The 22308-nt window shown below is 50.4% G+C and overlaps 1 protein-coding gene across 4 annotated transcripts in view; it reads left to right on the forward strand.

Moving 5' to 3' along the window:
* The first annotated feature begins 351 nt into the window (after positions 1–351).
* The window catches only part of HNF1B (HNF1 homeobox B), a 59442-nt gene continuing 37485 nt past the window's right edge, over positions 352–22308 (forward strand). The window contains exons 1-4 of one of the 4 annotated variants that reach the window (XM_054456854.2): positions 352–1583; positions 6496–6695; positions 12321–12585; positions 14315–14550. In XM_054456854.2, coding sequence (XP_054312829.1) covers positions 1240–1583; positions 6496–6695; positions 12321–12585; positions 14315–14550 — 1045 coding nt within the window. In that variant the 5' untranslated portion in view covers positions 352–1239. The remainder of the gene's footprint in view (positions 1584–6495; positions 6696–12320; positions 12586–14314; positions 14551–22308) is intronic. The other 3 variants (XM_054456857.2, XM_054456855.2, XM_054456856.2) reach the window with 3 other exon arrangements.

The following is a 22308-nucleotide window of genomic DNA, read 5'->3' on the forward strand; positions in this document are numbered from 1 at the left end:
AGTGCAAGATTCCTGCCACTGCTGCAGTGACCTCGTCTACAGAGCTCGTCCCCGGCCCAGGGAACCACAGATGTTCTGGAACTGCGAATAAACCAGAAATGAGTGGGCCGGGGGGACACTCGGCTGCAAGTGTCCACCCAGCTGCGGGTCAAGCTTTGCTTTCACTGCCTCACCATCCTAGTGCCTCACCATTCTGCCTCACCATCCTCCCCCAAGGCGGAGGCGCCTTGACATCCGGGTTTAAACAGGAGAATGAGGAGCCCCAGGGGTCCAGCTCCCCAGTGGCGTGGCCAGGCTGGGCGCCGGTGCGGCCCAGCTGCTGGGGGTGCTTCACTTTGGCTACTCTCTCTGCCCATAAAGTAGTCTCTTTCCAAGAGTCCTCCCGGACTACTTCACCCTCGCCTACACTCTCTGGCGGGCAGTTTTGCAAACCCAAACCGCCAGACCAGGCCAGGGAGGTTTTGGGGCCTGGAGGTAGTAACCGAAGTAGAAATAAATGGAGTCCCTCCAGGGCGCGCTCACCTCACCTAACGCTGCCTCACCTCCCCCGTGGCCTCGGCGCCCCTTCCTAAGTGGTCAGTTTCTCTTCCGCGCTGCGGGCTCTCCTGGCTCACCACCTGCGTCGACCGGGACGCATCCAGGGTCTCTACTCTTCGCTTCCTCCTGCGTCCCCTTCTTCCACGAGCACCCCAGCTTCCTCCGACTCTCACCTGAACCCCGAAGCGTAGTGTCTTCTCTCCGGACTAAAGCGGAACTGAGAACCGGTGGAAAAGCCCCGCGCCTAGGCTGCAAGGCACTGGCTTAACAAGTCCAAAGGTTAGGTGAAGTTTGGCTGATAAGTAGAACTAGTAAAAGAAGGTCTCCAGCCCCCCAGCGTGAGTACAATGGACCCTGGCAAAGCCACGCTCCCGGCCCGGGTCTTCTGCTCTCCAGGTCTGCCCCTCCGGCTCTCCCTCTCTCCGGGTTTCCCCCTCCCCACCATCATTTGCATCCAGCCGAAAGCTGGGCCCTTCCCACTAATTTGCATATCTTATATGGCCTAATGGTGGCGATCATGGCAAGTTAGAAGTTTTCTGACTCCTCTCGGAGGAGCCTCCGGGACCCCGGGGAGTAACAGGTGTCTGGAGGCTGAAGGGTGGAGGGGTTCGGGGATTTGGGGTTTGCTTGTGAAACTCCCCTCCACCCTCCTCTCTCGCACCCACCCACCCCCTCACCCCCTTCTTTTTCCGTCCTTGGAAAATGGTGTCCAAGCTCACGTCGCTCCAGCAAGAACTCCTGAGCGCCCTGCTGAGCTCCGGGGTCACCAAGGAGGTGCTGGTTCAGGCCTTGGAGGAGTTGCTGCCATCCCCGAACTTCGGGGTGAAGCTGGAGACGCTGCCCCTGTCCCCTGGCAGCGGGGCCGAGCCGGATACCAAGCCGGTCTTCCATACTCTCACCAACGGCCACGCCAAGGGCCGCTTGTCCGGCGACGAGGGCTCCGAGGACGGCGACGACTATGACACACCTCCCATCCTCAAGGAGCTGCAGGCGCTCAACACCGAGGAGGCGGCGGAGCAGCGGGCGGAGGTGGACCGGATGCTCAGGTAGGTGCAGAGCGAGGTGGAGAGGACCCACCCGAACCCCTGGAGCCCCGGCCCCGGGCCTGAGTGACACTGCGCCCGACCACACTCGCCAAGCCCGTTTCCCACCAGAGAAGTCCCCCGGGGGGCGCTCTGCTTCTCTCCCAACACCTGGACCCTTCCCAATCCCTAAGCGGGACGACCCTGCGGCCCACCGGGCTTCTTCTCCCCAGGCCCAGGCCAGCGTCCGAGACCCAAGGGCTTTTTCCCGCGGGGCTGGGGCTCGGTCGGGGAGAACTGGAGCTGTGGAGCCCTTTGCCGGGAGGTTTGCCCACGCGACTGAAGGTGCGAGTGGGTGCAGTGAAACCGCTGCGACTTCCCGGGAGCAGAGGCTCGCGCGGCTGCAAGCCCCAGGCCGCGCATTTTTCCTGCGCGCTGCCTCGGGTCTGGAAAGCCGCATGTCGGCCTCGGACACATTGACCTGCATGATGACCTGCAGTTCTTTGCCGAAGGACAGGCGGCATCCGGAGCCGGGATCTGGGAGGCGAGTTCCCTGGTGGGCACTCTTGTTAGCCGCGCCCATGCAAGGCCCGGAATTATCCGGGACCCCAGCGCGGGTTTAGATTTGCAAAGGGCATGTTGCATGTAGGGTCCGGGTGGACCTGCGCGGGGCCAAAGAAACCAAGCGCGGTGGTGTGGGGGCGAACGCGTCTCAGACCTCAGTTCGCAGAGGATCTGGTCTCAGTCTGAGAAAGGAGGGCGTTTCCAGACCTCGCTGCCCACCCCCGGCCTCTCCCCGGGAGGTCAGGCCGGCTGGCAGTGTATCCCCAGGGCCGGGATCGTTTGTGGGTCCTCCCCGACCGCCCTAGGCTTTGACAGCTGGTTACTAATTATCTAAGGAGCCGAGCGGTTCCCTGAGACAGCACGTCGCTCCCGGCCACTCCGCTGTAGGACGGAGCCCATCGCGTGGCTTCGGACACTGAAGCGCCGCGATTTCGGGGCTGAGCCTCGGCCGCACGTCCGCAGCGGCGGTTTGGGGTGGGATATGACCTTGCATTTGAATTTGCGCTCTAAGGGCCTGGCGGTTTGCCCTCTAGCCAAAACAATCAGGGGAACTTGTAGGTTTTTTTTTCCCCAAACACACTTTGGTATAATTCATAGGTTTGAGGTTCTCCCCTCGTCGCTCTCCCGCCCGGAGGTGATTTCTCCCCTACCGGGAGAGAACTCCTGCAAGAGAGTTCCGCGACGCGGAAGGTGTGAGTCGCGGAGGCTAAGAGGGGTCGAGAGAGTGGCCCCTAGGAGCGGCTGGGACGCCAGGGCTGCCGGGGAGGTCGCTCAGGACCTGGCGGATGAACCAGGCTCCCACCGCCGGCCACCGGGGGCCACAGGGCCTAGGCCCTCCCGCCCGGCCGCAGGCGCCCGCTTTCTAGCGCGGCGCTGGAAGGACCTGGGGCGCCCCTCCGTACCCAGCCCGGCGCCGGGCTGGCCGCAGTTGAGACGTAACATAAACTGCAGCACGTGGAGTTGGGGTGTTATTAATTTATTTCTATAAATCATCAACAGAAAGATACACAAAGAGCCGTGATTAGGGTGAAAAGAGAGGCGGGTTATTCATTGGTGAAGTTGTAAACGCGGCTTAGAGGGGGAAGGAGATCAAAACGCGGGCGCGGGGCTGCTCGCCGCTCCCAGCGCGCACCCAGCCAGGCGCCCCGTGCGGCCCCGCGGCCTCACCGCCCCGGCGCGGGACACGGGCTCTCTGAGCGCCCGAGCCGCCCGCGGAGCCCCCGGGTCGCCGACACCCGCAGGCCCGGCCGGCGGAGAGCCGGGCCCGGCCCAGGGTCCTTAGCCCCCAGCCCCCCTCTTCCCTCCCCAAAGCCCCAGGCCTCAGCAGGGCAGGGAGAGGGACTGGGGAGCCGGAGACTCTCGCCGAGTTGGAGACGCGGGACAGACCTGGAGGCTTTTTTCTCCCGTCCCGAGCGGGTGCTGCCTTTCCTCCCCCGCTCCCGGGAGCGCCGGACTTGATTAAAGTAATTTTTCAAGAAATCGCTAGCGGTTCCTAGGTCACTGCACAGGGGGCTCCCGAGCGTCGGGCACACGCACTCCCTTCTTTTGCCCACCGTGTTCTCTTAAGATGAAAAGCAAAGAGAAAGAGAAGCCGCGTTTTGGAGTTCCTGGAGTTCTAGTAAACCTCCTGGAAGAGAAAGGCAGGGAAGGAAGGTCGGGACTGCGCGCTTCCCGGTCCCCGGCTCCCGGCCGGAGCTGGCCTTGCTCGCGGCCTCGAAGCAGGCGCGCCGGGGGCGTCTAGAAAGTGGGCTGCGTTCTAAAAAGCCGAAGTTGGACTCCTTAACGAACGCGCTGCGGACTGCGCTGGGGTCTAGGCTTCTCTGCTCGTGGGCAGCAAAGTCATTGTTTGAGAAGTAGCTTGCGGGACGGACCCTGCCGGCGCCGCGGCCGGCGTTTGACACTTGCGCTTGGGACACAATGGCCGCTGGCGGTCCTCGGGACCCGTGCCTTTCTCCGTGTTAGGAACCCCTGAACCTGAGCTGTGTTTTCAAATAAAAAAAATAACCAGCTCTCCCGGCTCTTCCCGGTGAACACACGTGAATTTTGGGGTCAGAGAGCTGCGAAGGTATAACTGCGCCATCTTACTCCTCTCACTCTCTTTTAAGTCGGACTTAAAAGGTTTTGCCATTATTTATAAGGTTTTTGGGGGCTTTTTTTTTTTTTACCCTCCCCAATTGTTGGGTTAATTCACTGTTTCCACAGAATCATTCCCACTTAGAACAGTACCCTATTTTTCTAGGTTTCTTAGGCATACAAAATGAACACAGGTAAAGGCATTTAAACAAAAGAAAAATAGCCGAAGAATTTGCTAAAGCAATATTCACTTTTAAAATGCAATTTTTCCCCTGAGGTTCGAAGCGTCTTGTTCGTAGCCGTTGAAAGTATTTTTCCATCCTAAAAATATCTGTGGAAATATTGACCAGAAATAAACTTTTAAATGATCTGTGATGTTTACAAGGATATGTCTAAAACGTTTATTACATTATTTTCCTCTTAATGTGAATTCTCCACGTTTGAAACTGTAACTCGTTTTCTCATTTTTTGTTCTTGTTGTTACTTCCTTATATTGTGTACTTGGAAAGTACCTTTGTAAATACTTGAGAAATTCGTTCTTATATATAATCAATATAAAAAGTTTGCATTTCTCAAAAACATCTCTATCAAAGCCTGTGTTCTCACGAGTTTAATATCAAAGTCTTGATAAAATAATCCCAACTACCCAAATGCTTACAAAATATGTTCGATTACTGGATTTTTATTCATTAAACAAAATTAATTTTATTTGACATATTAAAGGCACCATTTAGAAATAAAATTGCTTATTATGTTGCAATGCTGTATTTCAGCCTCTACACCGTTTTCTTTTTTGTTTCACCTGAAACTAGTTTTCCCTTCCGTTTTTTTTTTTTTCATGTTCTATCAAGCTAATATATATATCAACATACAGTAATGGGGTGCTGGTTTTTGTAAGTTAAATATGTACCTGTGTTAAATAAATAGTAAACGTGTATATATTGCTTCTTTAGTACTTTTCTTCTGTGCTGCACACTATTTTCTTAATTTCTAGTTTTAAATTACATCTCTCTTTTCAAGCATCTGTTCAATAAGCAAGAAAAGATATTGGCAAAGTTGAAACCATTTTAGACAAATAAAATTCAAAGGTGCTAAAACTAGCAGTTTACACACCTGTGTTTATGAGAAATGAAAAGTATAACCATGTTCTTATCCACTATTTAAAATTTATGAGAAACACGATAATACAGGAAAACAAGCATCTAAAATTGTTAATGTCCGAAATTGAAGTTATTTGTCCCCATTAGCCCAGTAGATTTTGTCTGGAAGGTGGGGCTGTGGAATTTTTTTTTTTTTTTAAACTACTTGCCTCACCTCAGTGGTGTGATCCTCCAGTCCCAAGGAGGTACAACATTGTATTTTGGAAAACTTTTCTAAAACTCTGAAAATTATTTACTATTTGGCTAAGACACCCTCCTTGCTTCTTAGAAGGTGAACACATACGTTTCACCCCTGTTTTATAAGAAATGGAGATACCCATTCAAAAGGAAAATAATGTAGGAGAGGTTGAAGCTAAAATTGGGCAAATTCAGAAACTGATGCTACCCCTACTTCATTGTAGGATCAGTGAGTCCAGCCCCAAGCTAAAGGCATCCCCACTTTCCAGTGGGCCTCCTGCCTTTTAAATCTCCCACATTCCAGGAAAATGAAGGAAAGCAAAATAAAACAGCCAGGCGTGGTGGCTCACGTCTGTAATCCCAGCACTTTGGGAGGCCGAGGCAGATGGATCACCTAAGGTCAGGAGTGTGAGACCAGCCTGGCCAACATGGCGAAACCCCATCTCTACTAAAAATACAAAATTTAGCTGGGTGTGGTGCTGGGCATCTATAATCCCAGTTACTCGGGGGGCGGAGGCAGGAGAATTGCTTGAACCCAGGAGGCGGAGATTGCAGTGAGCCAAGATGCCATTGCACTCCAGCCTGGGTGACAAGAGCAAAACTCCACATCAAAAAATAAATAAATAAATAAATAAATAAATAAATAAATAAATAAATAAAACAAGAGCTTTTCTTTTTGCTTAATAAGAGAGATTGGTGGTGGTGCTTTTTTATTCCTTAAGATGGGAAGTCCTCTTTTGCCCGCTAACCTCGGAAGAAAGGGATGAGGGGTACTGTACAGGGGCCATCACCTTCTCTTCTGTTTAGCTTCCATTTTGGCCTCATGTCTATCCCAAAGTTGTAGCTTAGATGGGTGGAAAATTCAGAATTTTGCATAGACCATAGGTAGCACCCCCTAGAAAGAGAATATTTCTCCCCAGATGTCTCCCACTAGTACCCTAACCATCTGCTTGTCTGTCTAGTGAGGACCCTTGGAGGGCTGCTAAAATGATCAAGGGCTACATGCAGCAACACAACATCCCCCAGAGGGAGGTGGTCGATGTCACCGGCCTGAACCAATCGCACCTCTCCCAGCATCTCAACAAGGGCACCCCTATGAAGACCCAGAAGCGTGCCGCCCTGTACACTTGGTACGTCAGAAAGCAACGAGAGATCCTCCGACGTAAGTGTTTTCATCCTGCCTCTGCCTCAACCTGAAGTGATCTTTGCCCTCTCACCCCATGGGCTGCCTCAGTTTCCCTTTCATCGACAAGGCCTTGTGAGCACTTGGCAGATATGAGGAAGGTGGCAAGTAGATTTGGCCTTGGTGGTTGCTGTACAATGGATTGGCTTCTGTCATGTTCTTCAGTCACAGCCCGTTGCTACCCAGCCAGTTGCTCTGAGGAGCCTGTCAGTGTATGCAGTGTGCCTTAAACTTTTTGGCCCCTCTTTCCAACATCCTTCTCTTTGAAACCAAGTAGGTGACAGAGTGAAATATCCTCCCCGAGAGAAAACCCAGCATCTCCCCTTGATACGTGACCATCAGTCAATTTCCAAAGAAGACATTTCGTTGCAGTCAATAATATTGGTTACTATTACTGTTAATTTCCTCCTCTCTGGAAAAAGTATCAACAATAGAAGGCATTTGTATAGAGAGATATATTCAGAACTTCACCCTGTTCTTGGAGGATAGTGGGAGGGATTGAATCCTGAGGCAGTTTAAGGTGTTTACCCACATTTACCAACATTGGTAGAGTGTGGGGACCTCAGCTGATGGCCCTGCTCATGAAGAAGCTACTTCTGGCTAAGGCAGGGCACAGGAAAAGTGTCTGCATTTGGAACTCTGACCCATCAATTCTTGTCATTCCCATTCCCATCCCAAAGTTTTTTTTCTGTCCCAAGATTTCTCCCACCCAATAATTCTGAAAGGTTTTTGTTTTGAAGTACATCTAGAGAAGTTTGAACTGCCTATGAATAACAAGAGTAGGAATGACATACTGTCTGTATTTTAGGAAAGTATTCTTTGACATTACACTTTCATTACTTTGATCCAATCCTTTCCCTGGAAAATTTGTATCGGTTTTCACTCTCCCCACATACTATCCTCTGGCTTTATCTAGGCTTCTCTGTCTTTATCAAGATGTTAATTTCCACTACTTTCTAGGTTGGGTTTTTTTCCCTGTTGCTTTTTAAAATGACTCTTGTCTTCTGTTACACACTGCTCTGAAGTGATTGTTTCGGTATTTATTGTCTCAATGTCCCTGGGCTGGTGAAAGGAATGGTTTTAGGTGTTCATTTCATATTGTGGTGTTTGTGCTTTTGTTGGGAGCATTACATGAATAGATTGGAAGAAGCAACGTGAGAGCTGTTTGCTGCTTAGAGCGGGAGACCTTTCCAAGAATGAGTTGGCCCCCCGAACTTGGTGACTAACTCTTTAAGAATTTGTGTTCCTGACATGAAGCAACTCTCTGTAGTTCCTGGAAAGCCTAAAAAAATTATCAGGATCCATTGTCTCCAAAGACCCAACAACCCTTGGGCCCTGCCCAATTTAAGCTTTATGCAGCATCTCCAGTCTGTGCTGCCTCTCTGTATTCAATGAGAATTTCTTCAGAAAGGAGAAGGAGGCAGGAAAGGCAGACTAGAAACTTCTCAAAAGACAGAGGTCCAGAAAGTTTCTCAAGATGCTGAGGAAGGGACGTTTTACAAATACAACAGCCTCTTCAAGAGATTGTTGTTATTGTTATTTTTATTTTATTTATTTATTTATTTAACTTTTTGAGACGGGGTCTCGCTCTGCCACCCAGACTGGAGTGCAGTGGCATGATCTCGGCTCACTGCAAGCTCCACCTCCCGGGTTCACGCCATTCTCCTGCTTCAGCCTCCCAAGTAGCTGGGACTGCAGGTGCCTGCCACCACACCTGGCTAATTTTTTTATTTTTATTTGTTTTTTGGTATTTTTAGTAGAGACGAAGTTTCACTATGTTGGCCAGGCTGGTCTCGGTCTCCTGACCTTGTGATCCGCCCGCCTCAGCCTCCCAAAGTGCTGGGATTACAGGCATGAGCCACCGCACCCAGCTGTTATTTTTGTTTTAAAGTCACATGAGACATAAAAGCTTAAGAAACATTTCTTCCTTTTGTAACTATTATACAGGCATCTACTATGTGCCAAACACTATGCTAAGCTATGGAATACATAGGTTCTTTTCTCCAGGGACTTACCTGCCATCCAGTGAAGAAGTTGAGATGTTTGAGTAAATAATGACATTCACTTTCTAAGAGCTGTTATAAAGATACACACAAGGGGCAGCAGAGGAATTGCTAAATTGCCTGGAGACATCATGGAAGGCTTCCTAAAAGAGGTGACATTCAAATCATGTCTTGAAGGATGAATGTAAGACATGCAAGCATGATATAAGAATTAGGAAGTAAGAGAAATAAAAGAGGGACACAAGTGAATGGGGTGGGGAGAAGGAGGAAGAGAGGGGAGAGAATAAAAAATGATACATGATTACAAATTTCCTGGAAAAACTAAAAATAACAAATGGTAATATTCATGGGCCCCTCTACACACACAGAACCTCCTTGTCCAAGCAGCCCCCAAGCCTATAAAGAGGCTACTGAAGCCAACTTCTCCAAGATAATTTTCACGGGCAATGAACATTTTCTTCCCCAACCCCAATTAATCTGAAGGGAAGTAGAGAAGAGTTGGTGGTGGCTAGAGGAAGCAAATGTGGGAGTCTAGTTCTTCAAAAATTGGGAGAGGCTAGAGCCAAACCCCTGATGTCAGTGGAACCTGAATGGTTCTGAGCACCTACAGGCAAACCCACCTGGCTGATTTGAGGGCACACTAAGTTCTGAACACTGTTCAGGTTGCTACCTCCTCAAAGGGCAGGTGAGAGACTGAGGCAGCCCCCACACTAGGGAGCAGCTGCGAGAGGGTCTCACACCCACTAGACACAAAGCTTCATGAGTCGGTTTTGTCACCTCCATACAAGTCAGATCTGAAGCGTTTGCGGGGTATGTGGCTTGGGTTTTGTTTTTAATGAGAGGTGATGCACAGGCTGGTAGTTAGGAGCCTGCAAGCCTGCAGGCTGGGCTCATGTCCAGGCTCCTGCTCCAAGTCCACATGACTTTGGGCAAGTCACTTAACCAGTCTGAATCTCAGTTTCTTCATCTGTAAAATGGAGATGGCCATACTTCTCACATGGAGTGGTTGTAAGAATTAGATGAAGGAATATATGTAGAGGATTTGGCACAATACCTCACCATAGAAATGTCAATAAATGTGAACCATTATTGTGTCTGTTCACATTAAATGAAAAAATCTCACATTGCTCCCAGGCCCTTGGGATGATCCACACTGGCTTTGGCCATTGGTGACTCCACCGGTGCCACACAGGGCCCATGGGGAGGAGGGAAGACACTGTGACAGACCTCACTGAGCAGGGGACATCTCCTTCTCCCCCTTTGATTTCCCCTCAAGTAACTGCATTTAGAGAGCTGCTGTGAAGCCAAATACCATAGAGGGGCTAAAGCACTTTGAAAAGTATAATCAGGTGGGGCATGGTGGCTCACGCCTGTAACTCCAATGCTTTGGGAGGCTGAGGTGGCGGGAAGACTGCTTGAGGCCAGGAGTCTGAGACCAGCCTGGGCAACATAGCCAGACCCCGTCTCTAAAAAAATAATTTTTTTTAATTAGTCAGGTGTGGTGGCTTGCACACCTGTAGTCCCAGTTACTTGGGAGGCTAAGGCGAGAGGATAGCTTAAGCCCAGGAGGTCAAGGCTGCAGTGAGCTATGAGCATACTACTGCATTCCAGTCTGGGTCACAGAGCAAGACCTTGTTTGAAAAAAAGAAAAAGTATAACCCCCAAAGGAATTTGGGCCAACATCACTATCATCCTGACTGGGGTAGATATTCTAAAAGACTAGTTAGTGTCCCCAAGCTTTCAGTCAGTCTCATTCCACAGCTGGGGAGACTAAGTGATGAGGGAATTAAGCTGGGGCCCCACATGATCCCACTAGCAGTGACTTCCTGCTAGTACGTTTGACAGAGACTCTCTCAGGCCTGTAGTGGCATTGTTGGGCACCACTGCAGACAGAGCCCTAAGGTGGCCTAAGAATCCTCCAAGGTGAATGGGCTGAAATCAAAGGCCCCAGTGACATGGTCAGTCCACAGTTAAACAAAGCCCAACACCACCTGCAGCTGGGATCCCAAGTCCTGCTGGCTAGGGGCCCTAACCATTCCTCCTGATGGAGCAAAATGGAAATGAGCCTTAGATAGGTGGTAAGTTCCCTGCTGCTGGAGGTATATACACTGGAGGGCCACTCGGTGGGGGGTTGTAGAGGGGATTCAAACGTTAAGTAGTAGCCTGACTTGAACCTTGAGGATTTTGGATCCAGTTGTCCAAAGGAACGAGAAGGATAGCATGTAAATGATGGCACATCATTTACATCACAAAGGAAGGTGATAGCCTTCCACTCTCTGTGACCTGTGGGAGTAATTACAGGAACTGAGAAAGAAAGTCATCAAGGCCGGGCACGGTGGCTCACACCTGTAATCCCTGCACTTTGGGAGGCTGAGGCAGGTGGATCACCCGAGGTCGGGAGTTTGAGACCAGCCTGCCCAACATGATGAAACCCCATCTCTACTAAAAATACAAAAAATTAGCTGGGCATGGTGCCGCACACCTATAATCCCAGTTACTCAGGAGGCTGAGGCAGGAGAATTGTTTGAACCCGGGAGGCGGAGATTGTAGTGAGTCGAGATCACACCACTGCACTCCAGCCTGGGCAACAACAGCAAAACCCTGTCTCAAACAAAAAAAAAAAAAAAAAAGATACTAAGATCCAGAACATAGGGACCCAGAGCTAGGAAATGAATGTGTTTTATGTGTCTTTGCTCAGCAGAGTGCTTAGCCTCTATGTTTATTCATCTTTAAAATGGAATTAATCACTCCTGATGAGCTCTGCTTCATGCAGATGTGAAGACAAGGACAGCAAAGCTTTCTTCTTCAGTAATGTAAATATCAAATCTCATTAAACCATGTGGGCTAAGGCATCACCACTGGGCCAAGCTGCTGGCTCTCATTCATTCCACAAAAATCTCCTGAGGGTCACAGTATGCCTGGACTCAAGGAATTGGACAGACAGGGAGCATCATTTCCAGCTAATTAAACACCACTCCCAGACAGGTCCTGTGTTTGTAGTCTTTGAAATTATTTGAGATCTAAAGCACATTTTCTCTTTCCAATACAAAGCTCCGGTTATATTTATTTCAAAGCATGTTTCAAAAGGTTTGGGGTTTTTCTAAAAACCTGACTTTATAATGTAGATACTTAGGATATAGGAAGAGGTAGGAGAGGTGGGGAGTGCTATCTACAGCCTCTGAATATTTTGTGCAAGTGTAAATTATACCTTTGAGCAGTTCTCCCCTGGATCTGAGACTTGATTGAGCTCACCCACTTGACATCAAATACAAGAGTTCAGGATGCACAGTGTTGCTTCATGTCTGAGGGCCAGTGAGCCAAAGGGGAAAAAAATAATTTTCTTAAAATAACGGCTGGCTATGTTTGAGCTCCTTCAAAGAAAGGAAAAGGGTGGCTTTGCTGGAGCAACTGAGGTGGGCAGTAAGGGCCTGTGCTGAGGCCTCCCCATCTCCAGCTCCACATGCAGTGAGAGCAGATTGCAAAGCTTAGTTAGACGAGGGGAATAAAGGTGTCTTCGTCCGTTGTCTGTCTGTCTGTCTGTCTGTCTGTCTGCTGAGTGAAGGCTACAGACCCTATCAAATCTACTCCTTTCTCTTTTCAGAATTCAACCAGACAGTCCAGAGTTCTGGAAATATGACAGACAAAAGCAGTCAGGATCAGCTGCTGTTTCTCTTTCCAGAGTTCAGTCAACAGAGCCAGGGGCCTGGGCAGTCCGATGATGCCTGCTCTGAGCCCACCAACAAGAAGATGCGCCGCAACCGGTTCAAATGGGGGCCCGCGTCCCAGCAAATCTTGTACCAGGCCTACGATCGGCAAAAGAACCCCAGCAAGGAAGAGAGAGAGGCCTTAGTGGAGGAATGCAACAGGTAACACCACCAGAAGCTCACCTGGGCAGGTGGGCAAGCACACAGACCCAGGATCCCTCCCCTCGGTCCTGGGATATTGAGACACTAGTTATACAGATAAGTGTGGCTAAATCAGAGCTTCTCAAAGTATGTTCCACAGAACCCCAATATCGATTCGTTAATCAGTAAGTCTGAGAACCAGCATGTGGATACTTCCCCTTAGAGAGTCACAACATATATTAAAGGCTCAGAGAAGCCCTGAAGTCAAGAAACCCACTTAGCTTTGTTGAATTGGTTGTTAACTATGGAATCTTTGGTAGAGCACAAACAACTCCATGAATTCTTATTCTAGGGAAGATACTCTGGAGAATGCTAATGTAAAATATGATACTTCAGAAGTGAAATTGTGTGTTTGACCTCCCTGCAGGCCAGGGGAAAACTTTCCCTTAGCCACAGACTCTAGATCTGGCCTCTACCAATTGTCACACATGCAGTGGTCCAAAAGGAAACTTGGCAGGAGAGTAAGAATTGGTCAGATCTGTTCAGTCCACTCTGCCCCCGCTGACTCAACAGGGTTCTTTTTACATGTTAACTACCAGCCAGGCACGGTGGCTCACACTTATAATCCCAGCACTTTGGGAGGCTGAGACGGGAGGATTGCTCGAGCCCAGGAGTTTGAGACCAGCCTGGGCAACATGGCGAGACTCTATCTCTATTTAAAAAAAAACAAAAAAAAAACAACTCTGTGTTATTTTATGTATTTATTTTTAAGATGTGGTCTTGCTATGTTGCCCAGCAGATCTTGAACTGGGCTTAAGTGATCCTCCTGCCTTGGCCTCCTAAATAGCTGGGATTACAGGCTCTAGCCACAGGGCCCAGCTATTTTTTTTTTAAACGATTGGAAAGCCTTGGGAAATCTTTTTACTTCATTCCTGCCCTGTCCTCCCTGACTCTGGTATTGACTTTCTAAAACTTCAGCTCTTTGGTCTGGCCAAGGCCTGTGTGCGCTTTCTCTGTCTCTGGGCTGGGCTGGCCTTGGCCGTGGAAAGGATGCAGCCAGGGAGGTCAGGCTGGGAAGCAGGGAGGCCTGTATTGCCACAGAGTCCTCAGGCTGTGCTCCATACCCCGACTAATGAGATGCCTTGCAGCACCCAGTAGTGTCTAAGAATCTCTCATACCTGGTTTTGAGGTTTCACCAGCCCTGATAAAGCTAGAGACTGGCCATCTCAATGCACCCTGCTTTGTACCGCACCCAGCCTGCCTTTTGGAGGGGATAAGGCATCCTGCTTCCTGGCACTCTTTCAGGGAGTTCAAGCCCCAAAAGACCAGAAATCCTCTCGAAGTGCTTTGAAGCCACTCAAGACAGAGCCAGCGAAGGGCTTTGCCTTTTGTGTGGTGGGAAGAATGGCTAAATAAGAAGGTGTCAGGAAGCCCCATCTGGACCTTCCCCTGGACCGCCTGTCCCTGGCTTGCTCTCTTCTCCTCGGGAGCCACACCAGAGCCTAACCCCTGACTCCCAGGGTAGCATAGCCTGCTCTGTCCCTGCGTTCAGGCCCACTTCAGCCATCTTCATCAGATCACTCCATGGATTGGCCTTTTCTCTGCATAGGCCTCTCCTCCCCAGCCTTGCATTCTGCCCACGGCCCCTTCACACTCCCAACCAAGACTGCTGTGATTGTGTGTTTTTGGCCAAGCACCAACAAGTCCCCCCGCCACCCTCACTCACCATCTCCCCTCCATCCATTCCCAGGGCAGAATGTTTGCAGCGAGGGGTGTCCCCCTCCAAAGCCCACGGCCTGGGCTCCAACTTGGTCACTGAGGTCCGTGTCTACAACTGGTTTGCAAACCGCAGGAAGGAGGAGGCATTCCGGCAAAAGCTGGCCATGGACGCCTATAGCTCCAACCAGACTCACAGCCTGAACCCTCTGCTCTCCCACGGCTCCCCCCACCACCAGCCCAGCTCTTCTCCTCCAAACAAGCTGTCAGGTAAGCAAAGGTTGGGCCTCACTGCCTCGGCAACCTGACCATCCTGGTTCTCCCCACGGATCTTATCTGGTTTAAGGGTTTTCAGAGGAGCAAATGCTTTGAGATGATCCTAGGGCCACTCTCTCGTTGCCAGAATATTCCCCTGGAAATAATGTGTGGCTCTGATCAGTTTCCTCCAACTCCTGGCTCAGCCATTGCCCTGTGAGGGCTCACTCGGCTTCCAGGGAGCCCTTTACCCTATTTGTCTCCTTCCCTCTTCTTCTCCCTGTGTGGCTGCTGACTCAGCGGTCATTCTACACTGAGGAGGCTGCCTTATGGGTGGGCCAGATCCAAACCGCAGGCAAACGGGTGGTGATGGCGTGGCATCCCTCACTGTGTTGGAGGATAGCACTCCGGCCACCTCCTCCATCCCTGGCCATATCCTGCCCCTCGCTCGGTCCGGCTGCCTCAGGAGAAGCCCAGTGGCCTTTGGGGACGGCCACTCTGTTGGTGGCCTCTGCTTGTTGGCTTCCGTGTGTCATCAGGGTTGGTGGGGGTCAGTCACTTGAAATCTTTGCAGCGATGAGTTGGGCAAAACTGACCGAGTACCTGCTCCATCATGCTTGATTGAGTGCTCCTGTGTGCTGGGCCCTGGCCTGGATTAGAATGCCTCTGCTATGGGCTTTGGGTTTGTCGGGATGGAATCCTACAGCCTCCTTGGGGGAAAGCACACCTACATGCTGAGCACTGTGTTAGGCACAGGCTGGGATGGAGCACTTCTTCTGGTCCTTCATTCTTCTGGCAAAGCTGGCTTCCTAGAATTGATCTGCTCACTGGGGTCTGTGCGGTGCCCGTGAGGACAAAGTGTAGCAGCCTCTTGCCTGCTCCAAGAAAAGGGCTTGCGAAAGGAAAGCCAAACACTGTTTCTAACTCAGGGGTGATTCTGAAACCTGTTGCTCCCCTCACCTGTTGGTTGCCCTTCTGATGAGAAAGGCCTGAGGGCTGGGGGCTGACCCAAGTGTTGAGGGGACCAAAGCCACCAAGACAGGCTCAGAGCCATCAGCTGGGTGGTGTACAAGCATTTGTTCCATGCCTGCTGTGCCCTCCCGTAGCACTGCCTCTTCCAGGGCCTCTGGGAGCCTGATGGTGCCCAGCATGAAGCTGGGGCCAGTGCTGGGGGTTTCTGTAGGTCCCGCTCCCACAGAGGAGAAAGGCTCAGCCACACAGGAAGAAAGTCTTGGTTACTTAAGAGGCAGAGAAGCCCTTAGGCAAAGACTGGCCTGATTGCAGAGTAACTTCGCCCCTTTAGGGAAATTCAAAGCAGGGTTCTGAGGGTTGTGGCAAATGGCACGTGGCTGGCACTGAGCAGGACCGGAGCGCTTGCCCACCACAGCGATCCATGGCGCTGAAGCTGGGAGCTGCGGGGGGCGTGGTTGGGGCAAGGGACATTATGGGGAAGACAATGGCCATTGTGCTGGGACCTGTGATCTCCACACCAAAGTCAGGGAGCCTGGAAGCCAAACAAAGGCCCAGCAGCCTTCTGACAAACTGGGGCTGTGCTGAGGTCACCACGGGGTCGTTGGTTTAGGCATCCTGTGTGCTGACAGGAGACCCAGAGAGCTAGGGCTGGAGGGACAGGGAGCAGGTGCTGGAAACCTGGCAGGGTGGGCAGAAAACACAGCCTGTGTACTCCTCTGACTGGAGTCTAGGAAGGGCGTGTCCCATGGGAAGTGGATACTGTGGGGTGCCCCTGAAGTCTGGATCTTTCTAAAAATCTTGTAATATTAGAATTTGGAGGGAATTTGAAGAAAGGAACTGAGGCCCAGAAAGAGGCAGTGATTTGCCAAAGTGACACAGAGCAACTGTAGCAAAACAAGGACTAGAGCTCAGGCCTGCTGGTTCCCACTCCATACTTTCCCACAGCACTACGATGTGTTGAGTGCTTACCAAGTCCTGGGAATATGCTAGTGATGTACGAGCTGCGCGTCCTGCCCTCTGGGAGCTTACTGTCTGGTAGGAAAGATAACGGGTCACTGTAGGAAAGGTAACGGGTCACTGTCGAGTCCCCAGAACCAGCTGCAGATTGAGGTTTTGTTTGGGGGCTTTGTGAATCTTTCTGTGGTGTAATAGATCTTATTACTGTTTCTGGAGCAACAGTTATGGGACACTGAATATTTCAGTGGCTGCCTTTCTTCTTTTTTTTTTTTTTTTTGAGAGACAGGGTCTCCCTCTGTCACCCGAGCTAGAGTGCAGTGGTGCAGTCTTGGCTCACTGCAGCGTCGAACTCCTGGTCTCAAGCAGTCCTCCTGCCTTAGCCTCCCAAAGTGCTGGAATTACAGTTGTGAGATTGTGCCCAGCCCTTCTGCCTTAATTTTCACTCTGGGCTCCTCAACATGGTCCTTGTCCCAAGCCCAGAGACTGGCTTTTCTTTCTCTGAGTGTAGTTGTGTATCTGGGTTCTAACCAGTGAGGTTATAACTGTGGCTAATTCACATAACTTCTCTGAGTCTGAATTTCCTGCCTACAAAATGGAGAAATAGGACCATCCACACAGAGTGCGTGTGAGGATGAAAGGAGTGAATGTATAAAGACACCTTTCCCGATAGCCCATACTAGCCTCATTATGACTCATCATTAGAGAGGGCTAAACAAGGGCAGTGAAAAGATGGGCAGGCAGCAGACATCATTTTCTTTTTGATCTCACACACCAGGGCATTCCCCCTAAGAGGCAGTGAGATGTGTCCTGGCCCTGGAACTGGAAACAGAGGTGGTTGCTGTGCTAGTGCCTGAGATGCAGGATGCTGGGGTCAAAGACTTGTGTCCCCATCTCAGGCTGCCAGGATGGCATGTGTGCCGTGACAGAGCTCCTGAGTAATGCACGCAGGCAGACAGCGGGCTGGAGCCCAGCATTCAGGGGTGGCTTCTGTCTGTAGAGCCGCATGGCACTCTTCCCACGTCAGTGCCCACAGCCGAGGTATGGTCACTAACCAAGCCAGAAATGTAACTGTGTGCAGAATACCGAAAAAAAAAGGCCGAGTGCAGTGGCTCATGCCTGTAATCCCAGCACTTTGGGAGGCCGAGGCGGGCGGATCATGAGGTCAGGAGATCGAGACCATCCTGGCTAACACGGTGAAACCCCATCTCTACTAAAATCACAAAAAATTAGCTGGGCGTGGTGGCGGGCGCCTGTAGTCCCAGCTACTTGGGAGGCTGAGGCAGGAGAATGGCGTGAACCCAGGAGGCGGAGCTTGCAGTGAGCAGAAATCGCGACACTGCACTCTAGCCTGGGTGACACAGCGAGACTCCGTCTCAAAAAAAAAAAAACAAAAAAAAAAAACAAACGCTCTGTGGGCTAGGTGTGGTGACTAACGCCTGAAATCCCAGAACTTTGGAAGGCCAAGGCGGGCAGATCACTTGAGGTCAGGAGTTTGACACCAGCCTGACCAAGATGGTGAAACCCCATCTCTACTAAAAACACAAAAATCAGCTGGGCGTGGTGGCAGGCGCCTGTAATCCCAGCGACTCCGGAGGCTGAAGCAGGAAAATTGCTTGAACCTGGGAGGCGGGAGGTGGAGGTTGCAGTGAGCCAAGATGGGCCACTCTACTCCACTCCAACCTGGGCAACAGAGCAAGACTGTCTAAAAAAAAAAAAGATCTCCATGTTGCTGAGGAGAGCCCAAATTCCACGGTCAGCACTAGCAACCCCAAAGACTGAGCTGGCGGGAACAAGGCCCGAATCCCCCCACACCCACTCTCCACGCTCTCCCGTCTCCAAACACCGGCACCTGAGCCAGGAGGGCTGGCAGCACCTTGGAGACGAAGCTTCCCCAGAACCCTCTTCCTAGAGAGGAAGAGCAGCTTTTCTCTAACAGCACCTTCCCTCCCAGCCATGCTTACCACGCTGTGGGCCACTTGCCCACGATGACCACGGTGTGACCCTAGTCCTGGAATGTCCGGCACAATAGGGGTGGCAGGAGGAGCACTCTGCCTCTTTCAGCGGCTGATTGGTTACAAGATGCCCTACAAACACATTGTCAGCAGAGTCAGCTGTTTCCAGCGTTGCCCCTCCTCGGCTTTACAATCACACACCAGCATGCGGCCAAGGGTTGTCATGGCTTTGTCTCCCTTATGCATGCTTAATTGACAATTAAGTTGGGGCTTTGAACCAGCCTGGCTGCCGCTGCTGGGCCTTCATCTTTCCAGGGAGTGTCACAGGGGCACCCTTTGTTTGCTCTTCTTGGGGGCCTGAAGTTACTGTAGCAGGCTGCAGGCAGCCATTTATCTTCAGCCTGGAAGGCCTTTATCCGCCCCCACCCTCTATTCCAGCTCTTGGCCAGCAGGAGCTGTCCCTGGTTATAGGCCCCATGACAGCCCATTCTGAAGCCATTGAGCAGGTCCGGAGTGATGGCCTCTACCTCCCTTCTGGAGATGAATCAAGAGAACGGCCCCCAAAAGGTCAGAGGGCAGGGCGGCGGCAAGGAGAAGGACTGGTTGGAGCCTGGTGCTTGTATTGATTGGCTCAAGGAGGAGGAGGAGGAAGTTGGCGCGGGATGGAAACTTGGCTAGCCTTGGCCCAAGCCATGGTATCTGCTGTGTGATCTGTGGCGACCTTGCTTCCTGTACCCTTTGCTCTAGTCGGCAGCAAGCTCACCTGGCCACTACCTTGAGGAGGAGAGGAGGGGTAAAAGGTCTTCATCAGCCTCCGCTCTCCCACGCGTGATGTCCTCACTCTTGTGTCACCTTTTGAGAGGGAAGTGGGGACTTATTCTCCTGGAAAGAAAGTGAGGCACAAAGAAAAAGAGAAGAGGCCCTGCCAGGAGGACTTTCAGGGGTCCTGAACCATAGCCCCTTTACGAAAGAGGAGACATTTATTTCTGTGGGTGCTGCTCCTCCCTCTCGCTGAACTCTATTCCTCCCTCTCCAAGCCCAGTCGACTTGACTTCCCTGACGTGGCTTAGAGCTTGAGAAACAGAGAATCCTGCCTCCTGCCCCTCGCTCATCCCCCTTCACAGCCCCTCCCAGGTTACCTGAGGGAATCTAACCCTGGGTCTCAGACCAGCCAAACTCTCGGCCAGGGTACCTATGTGAATGCTGTTGTTTTCCCTAGCACTGAATTCTGCAGGACCCGAGGAAATCTCCAAGTTTCCAGTGGCAAGGTAGTGACTCAACGAGAGGAATTCTAGTGGCCATTGTTGATGGAGCACTTCCTTGGTCCCAGGCCCCCGGCCGAGTTCCTCTGTGCGTCATCTTATGTGACCCGCACAACAACCCTGCAGAGTAGGAGCCATCTGTAGTGTCATCTTCATTTTACAATCAAGAGAAGTGAACTATTTAGAATGGAAGGAATGTGCCCAGGTTCATATTCTTAGTAAGTGGTGGGGAGAGGTTTTGAGCTGTTGCACTGTCCATCTCTTTTTGCTTTATGCAGATGCTAAGAACTTTTCAGGCACTAAACCCAACACAGAGAGAGAGAGAGAGAAAAAAAGAGACACACACACACACACACACACACACACACACACACAGCCCCCAGCAGTTCCTTTTCCCACATTCCTACCGTTCCCCTCTAAATGACACTGAGGCTTTGGGAGATCATGGCCAAAGAGGTGGGGTAAGGGTGGGAGTCTCCCATTCTGGCTAGTTTACTGCTTCCTCCCCAACCACTGCCCCTGACCAAGGCGGATTCTGTGCCCTGCCCAGGCAAGAAATCAAAGCCCCCTCTTTCACGACCCCATCCCCATCTGTGTGGGGATTTGAACTGCCCTTGCAGTCGGCACTGTCTGGGCTACTAAATGCCTTAACAACTTAATGGGGCTTCTGAGACAGTGCAAGCACCTCAGCTCACCTCTGGGAGCTCCGCCCCCTCCCTGGGCAGCAGACAGCGGGAGGGGTTTATGAGGGTAGTTGTAAAAATATTCATCTCAGCAGCAAAGTTCCTCATGGTAAATAAGGCCTATTGTCCCTAAGTAGCAGATTATTTCAGTTCAGAAGAGAGATAAATCCTGCCTTGAAATGTCTGCTATTCTAGGAAACACATTCATACTGACTTGAGGTTTAGTGGTGGACATGGGTGGCTCCAGCATTCTCCATCTTAGGGACTTTATCTGAGTGCCATTTTATCTCTTGAATTTGAAGGTCATTTTATCTTGTGGGTACCACCCCATCGGCTGCCACTAGATTGGGGAAGACAATCAGGATATTAATGAGATTAAGAGGCCTAGCCTTCAGGGTGTTCTGCTGTCAGCCTCCCCCTGATAGGGGACCAGCCCTGGTCTGCATACAAAGAAACCAGGCTGCTGTGCTGGTGGGGCTCCAAGCCTCTGCACAAAGGGGCCAGGAGATACTGGAGTCCTATCACCAAAGGGTCATGCCTAATCCCCCTGAAGGATCCTTAGACGATTCAAGGACTCCTTGCCGCCTCCAGTGAGCTCTGAGGAGGAAGGAAGCTGCCTGCAAGCACACAGCCCTGGCCTGCAGCTTATGGGAGAAGTGCTCTTGGAAACTGTTGAAGGTTTGATGGGAAGTGACAGGAACTTGGAGAGAATTAAGTATCACAGGTGCAGAGAGAGGCAGAGATCTGTGCAAGGGCCTTTGAAGCTACCTGCTTAATGGAATGGAACAAGATCTGGCCTTATGCCTCTACCTATTTTTTCGGGGGAAGTACAAACACAAATGAAGAGGAGAGAGAGAAATATACATACATATATATGTATTTTATATATATACACACACACGTGTACATATAGAAGTTATATACATAAAAGGAATGCAGCCCACAAATAAAGTCAGATCAATCAGTTAGTCATGGTTATTATCCTAGCTATTCATAAATTCTCTAGAACAGGGATTGACAAACTTTTTCTTTAAAGAGCCAGAGAGTAAATATTAAGTATTTTAAACTATTCAGTTGTAATGACTCAACTGTGCCTTTGTAGCACCAAAGCAGCCATAGACCACAGACATGGAACTGAATGAACATCACTGTCTTCCAGTCAAACTTTATTTTATGGGGACTGAAATTTAAATTTCATATAATTTTCACATATCATCCTATAGTCTTTAATAGATTTTTTCTCAACTATTTAAAAATGTAAAACCCATTCTTAGCTTGTGGGTCATACAAAAACAGGCTGCTTTGGCCAGCAGACCAGTTTGCTGACCCCGCTGTAGGACAATAGTTCTCAAATGTGGCCACACTTTAGAATCACCCAAGGGAGTATCTAAAAATCCCAGTATCCAAGCTGCACCCTGGACCTGTCAGAACATCTGGGGAGTGGGACTACGCATCAGTAGTTAAAACTTTCTAAGTGATACCAATGTGCAGCTAAATTTGAGAACCAGTTCTAAGGTTCTCAAATTTAGCTTCTCAAATGTGAAAGTGCATGCTAATTCCCTGGGGCGGGGGGTGTTATGATACAGATTCTCATTCTGTAGGCCTGGGGTGAGGCCTGAGTTTCTGCATTTTCAACAAGTTCCCAGGTGCTGTTGAAGAGGATGGTCTGGGACAGACTTTGAATACTGGGGGTGGATTAGCAAATAACTCCCCTTTGCCTTCCAACCTGTGTAATTTGCCTCACCATCACCAGCCTTGACATCTAATATGGGGAAATGCTCTTTTAAATCCAGCCGGCACAGCCACAAAATTACAGGCTGTGGAGGCAGACCCAAATTCCAACCTTAACTTTGGCACTTACTGCTGTGTGACCTTGGGCAAGTCTCTGGAATCTCTGTGCTTTGCCTCTTGAGATGTGGAGACATCCACTCATGCAGATGCTGGAAG

Source organism: Pongo pygmaeus, chromosome 19 (assembly GCF_028885625.2).
Source record: "Pongo pygmaeus isolate AG05252 chromosome 19, NHGRI_mPonPyg2-v2.0_pri, whole genome shotgun sequence".
In the NCBI taxonomy this organism is placed as follows: domain Eukaryota; kingdom Metazoa; phylum Chordata; class Mammalia; order Primates; family Hominidae; genus Pongo; species Pongo pygmaeus.